Raw genomic sequence first — 15,177 nt, forward strand, 5'->3', positions numbered from 1 at the left:
TCTCTTTCTAATTCTTTAAGTTTTAGTGATAGACAACTTACTACAAGTTTTTGTTTTTGTTTTTTCTTTTAGGTAGGTCTGTAGTGCTATGAAGTTCCCTTTTGAGGACTGTTTTTATTGTGTCCCATAGATTTTGGATTGTTGTGTGTTCATTTTCATTTGTTTTCAGGATGTTTTTATTTCTTCTTTGATCACTTTGGTAACCCATTCATTGTTTAATAACATGCTATTTAACCTCCATATGTTTGGTTTTATTGTAGTTGATTTCTAGTTTTATGCCTTTATCGATGATAGATGCTTGATAGGATTTCAATCTCCTTGAACTTGTAGAAACTTAGCTTGAGTCCTAACATGTGGTCTATCTTTGAAAATGTCCCATGTGCACTTGAGAAGAATATATACTCTGTATCTTTGGGGTGAGGTGTTCTGAAAATGTCAATTCCAACTGATCTAGTGTGTTGTTTAGAATCACTGTTTCCTTGTTGATTTTTTTGTCTAGATTATCTTTCCACTGATGTCAGTGAGGTGTTAAAGTCCCCTATTATAATTGTATCACTGTCAATCTCTCCCTTGATATCCTCCAGAAGTTTTTGTATATATTTGGATACCCCTGTATTGGTACATATATCTTTACCAGAGTTATAGCCTCTTGTTGTATCAATCCATTTAGTATTATGAAGTGGCGCTTGTTATGGCCTTCACTTTGAAGTCTATTTTGTCAGATATGAGTATTGCTACTACCCCAGCTTTTTTTTTTTCATTTCCATTTGCCTGAAAAATTTTTCTCCATCCCTTCACTTTCAGTCTGTGTGACTCCTTTTTTCTAAGGTGGGTCTCTTGTAGACAGGATATATATGGGTCATGTTTTCTTATCCATTCAGCTACCCTATATCTTTTGATAGGAGAACTTAAGCCATTTACATTTAAGGTTATTATTGATAGGTACTTATTTACTGCCATTTTTATTCTTTATTTTAAATATATTTTTATTGATTTCAGAGAGGGAGAGAAAGATAGAAACATCAATGATGAGAGAGAATCATGATCAGCAACCTCCTGCATGCCCACAACTGGGAATGGAGCCCAAAACCCGGGCATGTGCCCTTGAGCAGACTTGAACCCAGGACCCTACAGTCTGCAGGCTGATGCTCTTTCCACTGAACCAAACCAACTAGGGTTGCCATTCTTATTCTTTATGCCTATGTTCTTCCCTTTCTATCTCTTCTTTTTACAGCAGTCCCTTTAGCATTTCTTGCATTGCTGGCTTGGTAGTACTAAATACTCTTTTAGCCTCCTCTTTTTTTTTGTGACACTCTTTATTTCACCTTGATTTTTTTAAATATATTTTTATTGATTTCAGAGAGGAAGGGAAAAGGGGAGAGAGATAGAAACATCAATAAGGAATAATCATTGACTGGCTGCCTCCTGCACCCCTCCCCCCACTAGGGATTGAGCCCACAATTGAGGCATGTACCCTTGACTGGAATCGAACCGGAACCCTTGAATCCGCAGGCTGACACTCTTCCCACTGAGCCAAACTGGCTAGGTATCACCTTTGATTTTGAATGACAGCCTTGCTGAATGGAGTTGTCTTGGGGTCAGTCCCTTGGTTTTCATTTTGTTATATACTTCATTACATTCCCTTCAGGCCTGAAGTGTTCCTATTGAGAATTCAACTGACAGGCTAATGGGAGCTCCCTTGTAGGTAACTTTCTGTCTCTCTCTTGCAGCCCTTAAGATTCTTTCTTTGTCTTTAATGTCTGCCATTTTAATTAATGTGTGCCTAGTTGTGGGTCTTTTGGGTTCATCTTGGCTGAGACTCTCTGTGTTTCCTGGACTTGAGTGACTTTTTCCTTTGCCAAGTTAGGGAAAATTTTCTGCCATTATTTCTCCAAACAGGTTCTCTATTCCTTGCTTAGATTCTTCTCCTTCTGGCAACCCCATTTACCATCGCAACAAAAAATTAAGATACTTAGGAATAAACTTAACCAAGAAGGTAAAAGACTTGCACTTGGAAAACTACAGGACATTGAAAAAAAAGGTAGAGGAAGTTATGAAAAAGTGTAAGAATATACCATGTTCATAGATTGGTAGAATCAATGTCATTAAAAAGTCTATACTACCGAAGGCAATCTATAGATTCAATGTAATCCCAATGGCATATTTCACAAAACAAACACTCCAAAAATTTATATGGAATTAAAAAAGACCCTGAATAGCATCAACAATGTTGAGAAAGAAGAAGAAAGTTGGAGGAATCACAATACCAGATATCAAGTTATACTACAAAGCCACCATAATCAAAACAGCTGCTACTGGCACAAGAATAGGCATATAGCCGAAACCGGTTTGGCTCAGTGGATAGAGCGTCGGCCTGCGGACTGAAAAGTCCCAGGTTCGATTCCGGCCAAGGGCATGTACCTGGGTTGCGGGCACATCCCCAGTAGGAGATGTGCAGGAGGCAGCTGATCGATGTTTCTAACTCTCTATCTCTCTCTCTTTCTCTCTGTAAAAAATCAATAAAATATTAAAAAAAAAAAAAAAAGAATAGGCATATAGATAATGTAACAAAACAGAGACTCCAGAAATAAGTCAGTCAGAGAAAGACAAGTATCACATGATCTCACTCATATGTGGACTCTAATGAACAAAATAAACTAATGAACAAAATAGATCCAGAGACACAGAAGCATGGAAAGACTGGTGAATCTCAGAGGGAAGGTGGAGGTGAAATGAGATCAAAGAACTTGTATGTATAAATGCATAACCCATGGACACAGACAATAGTGTGGTGAAGGCCTAGGGAAGGCAGTGGGAGTGGGCTAGAAGGAGTCAAGGGGGAAGAGGGCAGGGGGAAGGGGACATATTTAATAATTTCAACAATAAAGACTTAATTTTTTAAAAAAATGATGGTGGGTGAGGTCACCACAAAAAAGATGGGCAGGGAACAAACTGATTGATATAAACATGCAAAAGAAGCTACTGCTGTGAAGACAGAAAAGACCCAGGAATACTGCCTGTAATTTTATGGAACAGGGATAACATTTAGGGAGGCATTTTACAAAACTTACAGTTATAGGTTTCAGTGGGTGATAGTCTCCAAACTCCAATGGCACAGTCTCTAGCCGGCATGTTGCAAATTCAGCCTTATAGTTCCTATTCCTGGAGTGCCTGGTAAACATCAAAACCCAGAAGCCAATTAGGTGATGGAAATACCTAACATTACAAAAATTTGTTGTTGAGCCTTTCTCAATGATGAGGTAGTTTATAGAAGATCAAGCAGAAATGCTAAATGAAAATATTTTTTAATCAGTTTGAAGGTAAAGGAGCTACCAAGGCATATAAGACTTGCCAGGCCAGACACCAAGGGAAGTTCACCGAGGGGAAGCCAGCTTCTGCAGGGCACTTGTTTATTCTTGATATGGATGAGAGGCTGGAACCAGGCAGAGAGATCATCTAGGATTTGGGGCTATGGAGAGAGCCAGGGCTTGAAGGAAGAGCTTCTGAAAAGAAGGAAGTCCAGAGAATAGAGAAATCCTGGTTTCCTCACAAAGTATTTGCCAGTTAAGTTAAGTAGAGCAAAAAAGAGAAGCCAAGCAGAAAGTAGATGAAAGCAGAGTTTTCATCAGTTTTGGGAGGGCTTAACAAGTTGAGATAACAATATAAGGGGAGAGAGTATCTACACTGAAGTAGGAAGAGAACAAAGGCAGGAAGCACATATAAGAGTGTAGAAGACATAGAGACATGAGGAAAAGGTCTAACACAAATACAATTGGAACCCAAAGAGAAAGAGAGAATGGGCAGAAGCAGTTTTTAAAAGAGACGAGGCTGACATTTTTCTCAAACTAAAGAAAGACATTAAACTACAGATTCAAGAAATACCTGGTCCACAAGTGAGCCTCAAAAACAAAACAAAAAAACAACCATACTTGAAGGTCTTCATAGTAAGAGAAAGGATTTCTTAAAAGAAACAAAAATACATTCTTTTCGAAGGACAATCCTATCCTATATAATAAAAGGCTAATATGCAAAAAGTGCAAAAAGACCAAATGGCGGAACAACTAGAACCAAACAACCAAACAACCAGTCACTATGATGTGCGCTGACCACCAGGGGGCGTGTGCAGAACATGGCGGGCTTTGGCCACGGTCGGATGGTGGAGCAGATAAGCGGGGGTGCCAGACCAAGGCAGGCACTAGTCACTGTCATCAGGGCAAGCCTCTGGTGGTTACTGAAAATTCTTTGCTCCCGCGCACTGCGGTTCTGCCCGGTGCTCGCACCCACAGCCGGCACCGGAGCCACCACTTGCATCCGCTGCCGGTGACCAGCGCTGGTCCCAATCACTCGGCGCCACCAGCAGGTACAAGTGGCAGCTGCTGACCCTGATCACCCAAGGGCTTCTCCACCTCCCCCTGCTCCTGAGGGGCAATCAGGGCAGCAGCTGCCGCTCATGGTGCAGGCCTCGCTCGCACCTGCGGCTGGTGCCAGCCCCAATTGCTCTGCGCTGTCAGCAGGTGCGAGCAGGGCCAGCACCATCAGCGTGTGAGAGTGGCAGTGGTGGGAGCAGGGCTGCCAACAGACAGGGGACCAGGCCGTGACCCGCCCCTGTGCCTACCACAGCCGTGCGGCCCACAGTTCCTTTCAAGGTGCACGAATTCGTGCACAAAGCCCTTAGTATTATTATATCAGCACATAGATGGGAGCCAGACAACAAATACACTGATACCTTTAAAGTATTAAAAGAAAGTATTGCCAACCAAGAATTCAATACCCAATGAAACTATCCTTCAAACATAAGGGCAAAAGAAAAGTTTCTAGTCAAAGGAAAACCAAGGACAGTGTCAGCAGCAGAATCACACTTTAAAACAATAAAAATAATATAAAATATTTAATTGTCTCTATGTATGTGTGCATATACATATACATACACAAACTAAATGAACACTGATCACAAAAAATAACTTACAGTGTTAAAAATATATAGAAAACACATAATCTATTTATATAAAAACCCTGGGTGTAACGTGTCACGACCGAAGCTCAGCCAACCGGAAGGAAGTCAATCCTGCAGGAGTCATCTTGGAAACGGCTGCACCCTCCCCAAGCTGTTTCCCGTGAGTGCGAGGTTTCAGGCAGGAACCCGCCCTCGGAGCGTGGACGCACTGAGTCCTGGGTCCTCTTAGCAACAGCTGCGCTCTCCCTGAACTGTTTCCAGTAAGGGCGAGGTTTGAGGCAGGAACCGGCCCTCACAGTCTGAACACACTGAGCCCTGAGTCCTCTTAGCAACAGCTGTGCCCTCCCAAGCTGTTTCCTGGGAGGGTGAGGCTTGAAGCAGGAACCGGCCCTCGGAGCGTGGAGGCATATCTTGATAAAGTTTTAATACATTATATTAGAGGTCGTGGTGGTACTGTTTTACCCACAGCGTCTACAGGAATTGCTGCAAATTTACTTCTTGGTGGAAGCACCTTTCATTCCCAATATAAATTACCAATTCCATTAAATGAAACTTCAATTTCTAGACTCAATATAAACAGGGAAGTTGCTAAAACTATAAAAAAGGCCCAACTTCTCATTATTGATGAATGCACCAAGGCATCCAGTCATGCTATAAATGCCATTGGCAGATTACTGAGAGAAATTATGAATGTGAATGTTGTATTTGGTAGGAAAGTTCTCCTTCTTGGAGGGAATTTTCGACAATGTCTCAGTATAGTACCGCATGCTATGCGATTGGCCATAGTACAAACAAGTTTAAAGTACTGTAATGTTTGGGGATGTTTCAGAAAGTTGTCTCTTACAACAAATATGAGATCAGAGGATTCTGCTTATAGTGAATGGTTAGTAAAACTTGGAGATGGCAAACTTGATAGCAGTTTTATTTAGGAATGGATATTATTGAAATCCCCTGTGAAATGATTTGTAATGGATCTATTATTGAAGCTACCTTTAGAAATACTATATCTATAGATAATATTAAAAATGTATCTAAATGTGCAATTCTTTGCCCAAAAAATGAGCACGTTCAAAAATTAAATGAAGAAATTTTGGATATACTTGATGGAGATTTTCACACATATTTGAGTGATGATTCCATTGATTCAACAAATGATGCTGAAAAAGAAAATTTTCCCATCAAATTTCTTAATAGTATTACTCCTTCGGGAATGCCGTGTCATAAATTAAAATTGAAAGTGGGTGCAATCATCATGCTATTGAGAAATCTCAATAGTAAATGGGGTCTTTGTAATGGTACCAGATTTATTATCAAGATTACGACCTAACATTACCAAAGCTGAAGTATTAACAGGATCTGCAGAGGGAGAGGCTATTCTGATTCCAAGAATTAATTTGTCCCCATCTGACACTGGCCTCCCATTTAAATTGATTCAACGACGGTTTCCCATGATGCCAGCATTTGCAATGACTATTAATAAATCACAAGGACAAACTCTAGGCAGAGTAGGAATATTCCTACCTGAACCCGTTTTCGCACATGGTCAGTTATATGTTGCTTTCTCTCGAGTTCAAAGAGCATGTGACATTAAAGTTCTAAATCAGTGATTCCCAAAGTGGGCACTACCACCCCCCGGTGGGCGCTGCAGCGATCCAGGGGGGCGGTGATGGCCACAGGTGCATTTGGGGGCGATGAGTAACTGCCATTAAAATTTTTTAAAAAATTAATTTCCAGGGGCTGAGTAATATTTTTTCTGGAAAGGGGGCGGTAGGCCAAATAAGTTTGGGAACCACTGTTCTAAATACTTCATCACAAGGGAAATTAGTCAAGCATGCTGAAAGTGTTTTCACTCTTAATGTGGTGTACAGGGAGATATTAGAATAAGTTTAATCACTTTATCAGTCATTGTTTGCATCACTGTTGTTTTTATATCATGTTTTTGTTGTTTTCATATCATGTTTTTGTTGTTTTTATATCATGCCTCTGTTGTTGTTATATTCTTTTGTTACTGTTTATTTATTAATAAATTTATAAATTATTTTCATAGACATTTTACTAACTTCCTTTCATCTCTCACACTTCTATTATAGAGAAAGGTCAAATAGCAATATTAAAATATTTCCTCTAATTAATTCCCTTTTAATGTGCACGAATTTCATGCACTGGGCCACTAGTAAAACCATAAAAGACAGGAGAAGTGCTGCTATATAATCAAAACGGTTATGCCCCACAAATTCACAGGTTGAAATCCTAAGCCCCAAAGGTGAAGGCATTAGGAGGTGAGGCCTTTGGGAGGTGATTAGGTCATGAGGAGCCCCATGAATGAGATTAGTGCCCTTACATAAACAAACCCCAGAGAGCTCCCGTGTCCCTTCTACCCTGTGTTGACCCAGTGAGAAGGCACCAGCTATGAACTAGGAAGGGGGCTCTCGTCAGACACCAAATCTGCTAGTGCCATGATCTTGGACTGCCATCTTCCAGAACCATGGGAAATAAATTTCTGTTGTTTATAAGTTACCCAGTCTTGGTATTTTGTTATAGCAGTCTGAATAGACTAAGACCCCCCAAAAATGGTACCAGGAATGGGTTGCTGCCATAACAAACACCAAAAAATGTGGCTTTGGAACTGAATCACAGACAAGAGACTAGGAGAGTTTTGAAGAACATGCTAGGAAAAGCCATTACCATGAATATACTGTTAAGGACATTGTGAGGGCTCAGAAAAAGAGATGCAGAGAAAACCTCAGCCTGCTTAGAGCAAACCTATCTAGTCATGAACAGAATGCCAGCAGAAAGATGGAGGTAAAAGTCCTTCTAGCAGGCCTCAGACAGAAGCAAGGGATGAAAGGCAATCCTTGTAATAAAGTGGCAAAGAGCTTGGCAGAACTGTATTCATGTTCTAGTGTTTTGTGGAAGTTAGAACCTATGACAAAATTGAATATATAAAGTGTTACAGAAGCAGCTTTGCTTCTCTTCAATGCTCACAGTGAAATGTGAGAAATGACTTAAAAACAGAATGGCTACCCAAAGGGGAACCAGACTTAAAAATTCAGAAAATTCTCAGCCTCTCCGTATTGACAGAAACAAGAAACGTGCTGGTGCAGGCTGGCCCTCCCATCACAGGCTCAGAGTGCCTGGCCTGCAGGACACTGCTGCCACCTCCCATCAGGGGGATCCCCTCCTTGGATTCCCGCACCTCAATCCTCAGCCACCCCAGGTCTCATGAATAATATCTTTTCTTCAACAAAAGACAAGGCACTTCCCATATGTAAAATATCACCTACCAGAAAAACAACTATTCTGGGCACACAGGACAATTCCTACCCATCACCACCCCTCCTTTAGGAAAAAACAAACAAACAAACAAAAAACTAAAGAGCACAGGATCCTGGCCACTTTGTTCCTTGGCCTCCAAATCCCTTGACTTCACCCCCCCCCCCCCCCCGCCCCATACAAACTCCCCCACCCCACCCCAATAACAGCTTCATGACCCCATTAATATCTGTAAGTTTCATGACCTTATTAATATCTGTAAGAAATGCAAGCACCTAAGTCTAACTGTATCATCAATCAGCTTTATTCAATGCCCTCATAAACCCAGACACCCAACCAGCACAAAAGAACTGAGCTCCCATCTCATTTCATTTCCAACAACATGAACCAGCCTCTCCTTTCTAGCTTTTTAAGGAAAAACCCCAACCACAATATATTGGCCAGTCCCTCTGAGTCACATTTAAAAAATATACACTGACTGTAATGAATGCTTTGGCACGTGCTAGGGATTTTTCTGTCACAGTTCCGCTACATCCCTGCTTAGCAGGAGACAGAGTTCTACTCAAAAGATGGAAAACTGGATCGCCAAACAATCAACATGAATGAGAGGGACCCTGGAACGTGCTTCTCAGCACTCCAACTGCTCTGAAGCTGGCAGGGTGAAGCCCTGGGTCCATCACACCAGAGTGAAGGGGAGAAATGGGTGACTGAACCCAAGAAACACCTCAAGGTCGCCTTTCCAGGGCAGCATTCACTATCATTGTACTCTGGACCACTGCTGGTCTGGCTGAAGGAGAACTAATTCTGTCCAGAAGAGATGAAAATATTTGGGTAGATTTAGCAAAAATGTTAATATCTCTCTTACCTTTCAGGAGGAACCTGTGGAGAACAGACCTTTCCATCTTGCCTAGTAGGAGTTGGGAGACCTGTTGCTAATATACAGAATTATACTCATTCTATTCATTTTGGGAAGAAAGTCACATACGGGGTCCTTTATGCATTGGGATCCACTGTCTGGGGAAAGGATGCAGGGATGTCTTCTCTAAAGGTTGGTGCAACAGTCCCCTGAGGCGAATGTCTCACTTTTACCAGGTGTTCTAGTTATTGTCTATCAGTATCTAATTACTACAATATAAACTATTCTAATAATTTTACTCTCCCTTATAGTAATGGACATACTAAGCTGCCAGCTGGTTGGTTTCTGATATGTGGGGTAACTATTTACTCACATATCCCTGCCTACAGCACCAGGGGGTTTGTTCCTTGGGATGACTGACAGAAGATAGAGAGCTTCGCCCCTATCCCATAAGAATAATTACTAACACATAGAAAGAGGCCCTCTATATATGTTAGGCCTATCTATATCTCTTTATATAAAAGGCTAATATGCAAAGTGTCCCCGCGGGAGTTTGACAGGGAGACCAGGAGTTCAATCACTCACAATGACATGCACTGAGCACCAGGGGGCAGCATGGAATGAAGGGAGTCCCCGGCTGGCAGCCAGGGAAGGGAGGCCCCCACCAGCAGCTGGAAGGCCCCAATCGGTCCTGATCATCAGCCAGGCCTAGGGACCCTACCCATGCACAAATTTCATGCACCAGGCCTCTGGTGGGGCAATATAATCCTTAATGGCCATTTGTAAGCTTCCTGCCACAGGAGAACAAAGACCAGAAAAAAAACTTGCACCCTCGCCGGTTTGGCTCAGTGCATAGAGCATCAGCCTGTGGATTGAAGTGTCTCGGGTTCAATTCCAGTCAAGGGCACATGGCTGGGTTGCAGGCTTGATCCCCAGTAGGGGGCATGCAGGAGGCAGACGATCACTAATTCTCTCTCATCATTGATGTTTCTATCTCTCTCTCCCTCCCTCTTCCTCTCTGAAGTCAATAAAAATATTTTTTAAAAATACACAAAACTTGCTGGACACCAGGAGTCAGACCATATAAGGAATGGAAACTGCCCTAAAGACAATGGACCGCACACCTGCAGTCCATCTGCATTCGAAGCCCACCAGCTCCGCCACCAGACCCACTGCAGACAAGAGCTTCCCGCCAGTAACTGCATGGAAGGATGGAACTCGAGCTCCTAGGGGCTGCCATAATCAGCCCTTCCCTATGGGTATCCCATCCTCCAGCCCCTTTCCTTAAATAAATTCCATTTTTCTTCACCCACCATTTGAGATGGCTGTTTAGCTTGCCCTCATGCACCACCATGTTAACCTCTCATATGTGGGATGTAAAACTGAAAACAACAAATACACAAATAAGACAAACAAAAACTCACAGACACTGACAACAGTATGATGTTACCAGACCCCTCTACTGGGGGGCGGTAAAGGGTAAAGGGGGTCAAATACATGGCAATAGAAGAGATTTGACTTTTGGCTGATAAATATACAGGTAATATATTATACACTTGAAATCTATATAATATTAACCAATGTCACCCCAAGTAAATTGAATAAAAAAATTTTAAAAAAAACAAGAATAAATAAGTTGGAATAATAGCCATCATGGATTACACTTGTTCTCCTTTCAGATCACCCTGAGCTTTATCAACAGAATGAGCAGAAATGTCATCTGACCTGAAATTCAGCTGCAAATGTTTTCATCCCTATAATAATTAACAAGTCAATCAACAGCTGAGAAAAGCACTACCTCAAAAGCACTATGACCTGATATGCAACAGTATAATAATAGTTCTCGTGTACAAGGTGATTACTGCATATCAGGAACCAGGCCAAGCTCTTTACCTCCATTTCCTCATGTAATCAACCCTAGGAGGTAGGTGCTGTGGAAGAAAAAGAGGCCACATACTAAACTTGACAAGCTCAAGGGAAACTACATGGTGGCCTTAAAAACTCAGAAACAGAAGTAACAGCATAGGATGGTCTAAACAACAACAAAATCCTAACTAAAAGCCAGTCATGGCAGGTATTCACATGCTAAGCCTGCAGCTTCCTGACAAAGGTCAATCTTTACCTGTCCTTTCACAACTAAAATAACATGCCTTTGGAATATCAGAATAGTGACCTTTGTTGTTGTTTTTTCCAGACCCCTCGGGGCACAACCTCCCCACCAGAGCAAGAGACCAAAGAACCCCTCATTGTTATCTTGTTCCCTGCATACTATCTCTATTTGCTGTAAATGTTAATTAACTATCCTGTACCCACCAAGTAAAAGCAGTATGCATCTCTCCATTTTATTCTGCTGTCCTCTGCCCCATTAATCTACCACCAATGAATTTCATGTAACCCTCCTTACATCTCCTCCTTTGATTCTAATGTGCAAAATACGCTGTGCCATTCTCTGAAGCATTTTCTCAGGCTGTTGAGATTTTGCTTCCCAGCAATTGTTGTAAGGTTGGTTCAAATAATCTCATAAAAATTCTCCACGGGTTTGAGTGTTTCGTATGTCGACAGTGCTATGATGATGCCCATTTTCCAGAGATGCTGAGACTTGACAGTGTTGGTAACTCGTCAGGTGACAGCAGCAAGTGAGAGAGAAATGCAAACCAAGGCAGTCCAACTCTTGAAATTCAAAAATTCGATAGATCACCTATTAGTTGTCTTCAGAACCTGAAAAATTAAGCAACTGTCTACCTTTATTTTAAAGGACTGAGCTTTGATATAAATGTATGTATATACATATATATTTTAAGTTCGAGGGGAGAGAAGTCTTTGGAATATAAATTACGACTTCTGGGAAACCTTAAAAAAAGGAAACGTTTACCCTTTTTAATGTCAAACTGCTTATTTTTATTTTTTCTATCACTTCTTCCATTATTTCCTCAAATTTACTTTCTGCTCCTCAGTGTTTCCTGCAGTCTGAGACATTACAGCATTTTCTTCAATGCCTGGGTCTTTGCTAAGGCGAACAGCGACCTCTAAGTGGGTATTTGCACAAAAAGCCTTTCCTTTTTCCTGCTAACAGAGCTGTGCAGCAGACACCCACCCATAATCCCAGGCCTCAGAGATGCAAAAGGCTCCTCTGGTTCCTTGTCAGTTGCCACAGAAAAAAAGCCAACATCTCACATCTACACTCCTGGCTGGGTCTAGCCCAAGGCTACTCCAAGTGTGGTCCCTAGATCCCTAGGAAGGGCATCACCTGGGGAGCACTGAACTACTCCAGACCTACAGAATCAGGAACTGCATTTTAACAATATCCCCAGGTGACTTACATGCATTAAAGGTAGACAACTCCCTATTTTTGAATTATTTACATCTGAGAATAAGATATGTAGAAAATCCGCTACCAGTTACCAAGTTTATCTCTTTATACTGAAGATGCCAAAATCCATTAAATACTTTTGTCAGCTATTTTAATTATTGAGTGACTTTTTAATTAACTATTGACAATCTGGCCACATAGTTTTGTTCTTCCACAATCCCAACCTCCCTTCGCCACCAGTAAAATTTTTAAATGATGTAGAAATTCGGATTCCGATGGGTGGCGATTTTGAGGGTCCTGTTACAAGGGAGTAAACAGGAAATGTGATGTGCATAGTTTTTTAAAAGTTTGTGAAAAGAGGGACTGTTAGGAGACCCATGACAACACAGCTGGACTTGGGAGCCCACAACCCAGAAACTTCAACAATGAGTAAGGTCCCAGGCTCTGAGCTGAAAACCTCAGCACTCCTGCTGAGTGAGGCTCTATGACTAAGTGAACAGCCTCATCCTTCTGCTTTAATTTCCTCATCTGAAAATTGAGGATGTTCTGAGAGTTGAATGAGGTGCTGCAAGTTCAGCACTTAGCATAGTGTCAGGCACAAAATAAAGGCTTGATGTATGTCAAAAACAATGATAGACCCCAGATGCTAAAAGGCTAATGGCTCCTCTCTGTAATTTTAAAATGAAAACAGTAAAGATAAAATCATACTGAGAGGTAGAAATGAAAACAGCAGCTTCCTAAATTTTCTAATGACAACATTCCAAATAACTGAGGCCAGGTGTTTCTCCTGTTTCTGTGCTTAAGCCTTAATAATTCCCTTAATAAAGCTGCTTGGCATGACCAGGTCAAGGAAAACTCGGGGCAAGAAGCTCAGCCACCTCATCCTGCTTTATTTAGTGTGCCCAAGCTTGGGGAGGAAGACACAGCTGGTGAAAGGAATAGGGAGACAGCGTGAAACAAGCAGGAACCAGAAGGTTGCACAGGCAGACCTGTTACTGCGCTTCACAGATGGTGCTTTCTCTTTTACAAACTGAAGGCAAGATACTCCCCTTACCACAGTGGTCTGGAACCCAACCACCAAAATCTCCTAGGTCTGCCTGTACCTGATTACTTCTAAGGTCTAGGGCTGTATAGTGTATATTCTTTCATTTGCTCACTCAATGTAAAACCACTTCACATCATTTGGAAAGAACAATCAGAAAAGTATCGATTGCCCTTTTTGAAACATTCGGGAGAGCTCAATCCCCAAACATTTTCACTATCACCATCACAACTAGCTCGCGTTCTCACGCACTCAGAGCACCCACTGGGGCCTGAGTGGCTCCCATCACTCCAGCCACGAAAGCCCCGCTAAGCCTGGAGCCTTCGCAGACGCCACTCCCTCCTACTAATGAGCTCCTCTACATGCTGCAAAACCCAGTTTTAGACTCTGCCTCTCGGGAACCTCCCCTGAGCCCCCGGGGGGCATCCAAATGCCTTCTTTGGACATCCTTCTATTCTGGCAATCGTTCTCGGGGGGCTGTCAGCTCCCTGCGGGCAGAGCAGTCTAAGAGCTCTGCCTCCCAGTGCCCGGCGCAGGGTCCGCAGAGTAGGCCGAACGGCGCCGTTTTACGGATGGGAAAACCAAGACTCCGCGAGATCAACTGAGGAACTCAGGGAGCAAACAGGGCTCCCGGGCGGGCCAGCCTCAGAGCTGAGTCCATCGTTCTTTGCGTCCAGCGCCCCTAGAACCCACACCAACTCCTCTGGAAAGCGGACGCAAGGAACTGAGTTTTCTCAGGGGTCGGGGTAACTTGGCGCGGCGAGAACCCAGATCCATCCCGCCCGGCTGCACGGAGCTCCTGGGTCACGACGGCCGGGGCGGGTGGGCGGCTCCGACAGAGGAGCAGCTCGCACACAGCGCGCCCGCTGGGACCCGCACCGAGGCGGGACCTGGACCACCATCGCAACCCACCCCGCAGCCCAGCGGCGGGAAAGCGCTTACCAGGGAAAGGCGGCCATCTTTCCAGTCACATGACCGCCTCTTCCGGGGCGGCAGGCCCTGTGCTCCCTGCCAGGCCCCACCCACCGCTTGCGCCACGCCCCAGTCCCGCCCCCGCCAAGATACGTGCAGACCACGCCCCACCCCCTGTGCCCCGCCCCCAGCGCGTCACGCCCCTTGCGTCACTCACTGTCCCCAGCGTCGCGCCCCGGTCGGGATTACGCACTTGGCCTCGCTCTGCCTCTCTGGCCGCGACCTCCGAGCGCCAGACGAGTAGGGCCCGGGTTGAGTCTCGCTGGGGAGGGAGAGCCTCCCGCCTCGCTCGCCGGGGCGCTGATCTCTGGCGCCCAGAGTGAAGCTGTGAAGCGCCAGCGCCGGTTCCCCGGCTCCAGGATTGGGAGGGGCAGGCTCCCTCCCTCTAGAGGGGCCAGTCCCTAGGTCAGGAGGTCCAGCCTCTCCCTAGACCTAGACAGGCTCCCTCCCCAGAGCGCGGGTAACTCCCGAGTGAGGGGCTCCCTCCCTAGAGAGGCGCTGGCCTTCTAGAGAAGTGCTCCCCACTAGAGGAAAAAGGGAGCCCGCTCCCTAGAGAAAAGACGCCCTTAGACTGAGGCTCACTCCCCGGGAGGGCGGAGGGAGTCCTCCTCTCTAAAGAGTGGGTTTGTGCCCTGGTCGGTTTGGCTCAGTGGATAGAGCGTCAGCCTGCGACTGAAAGGTCCCAGGTTCCATTCCAGTCAAGGGCATGTACCTTGGTTGCGGGCACATCCCCTTGGTGTGCAGGAGGCGGCTGATCGATGTTTCTCTCT

At 44.0% G+C, this 15,177-nt stretch overlaps 1 protein-coding gene across 3 annotated transcripts in view; it reads right to left on the reverse strand.

Moving 5' to 3' along the window:
• VPS35L (VPS35 endosomal protein sorting factor like) overlaps positions 1–14,429 on the reverse strand; it is a 159,258-nt gene extending 144,829 nt beyond the window's left edge. For all 3 annotated transcript variants that reach the window (XM_070413730.1, XM_070413731.1, XM_070413729.1), the window contains exons 1-2: positions 14,378–14,429; positions 3,072–3,171 (exon numbers count right to left, since the gene is read on the reverse strand). In XM_070413730.1, the coding sequence (XP_070269831.1) occupies positions 3,072–3,171; positions 14,378–14,394 (117 nt within the window). In that variant the 5' untranslated portion in view covers positions 14,395–14,429. The remainder of the gene's footprint in view (positions 1–3,071; positions 3,172–14,377) is intronic.
• Positions 14,430–15,177: the final 748 nt, after the last annotated feature.

The sequence above is a fragment of the Myotis yumanensis genome, unplaced genomic scaffold, assembly GCF_028538775.1.
Source record: "Myotis yumanensis isolate MYYU_CA2020_CCGP unplaced genomic scaffold, mMyoYum1.0.hap1 SCAF_4, whole genome shotgun sequence".
NCBI classification, from domain to species: domain Eukaryota; kingdom Metazoa; phylum Chordata; class Mammalia; order Chiroptera; family Vespertilionidae; genus Myotis; species Myotis yumanensis.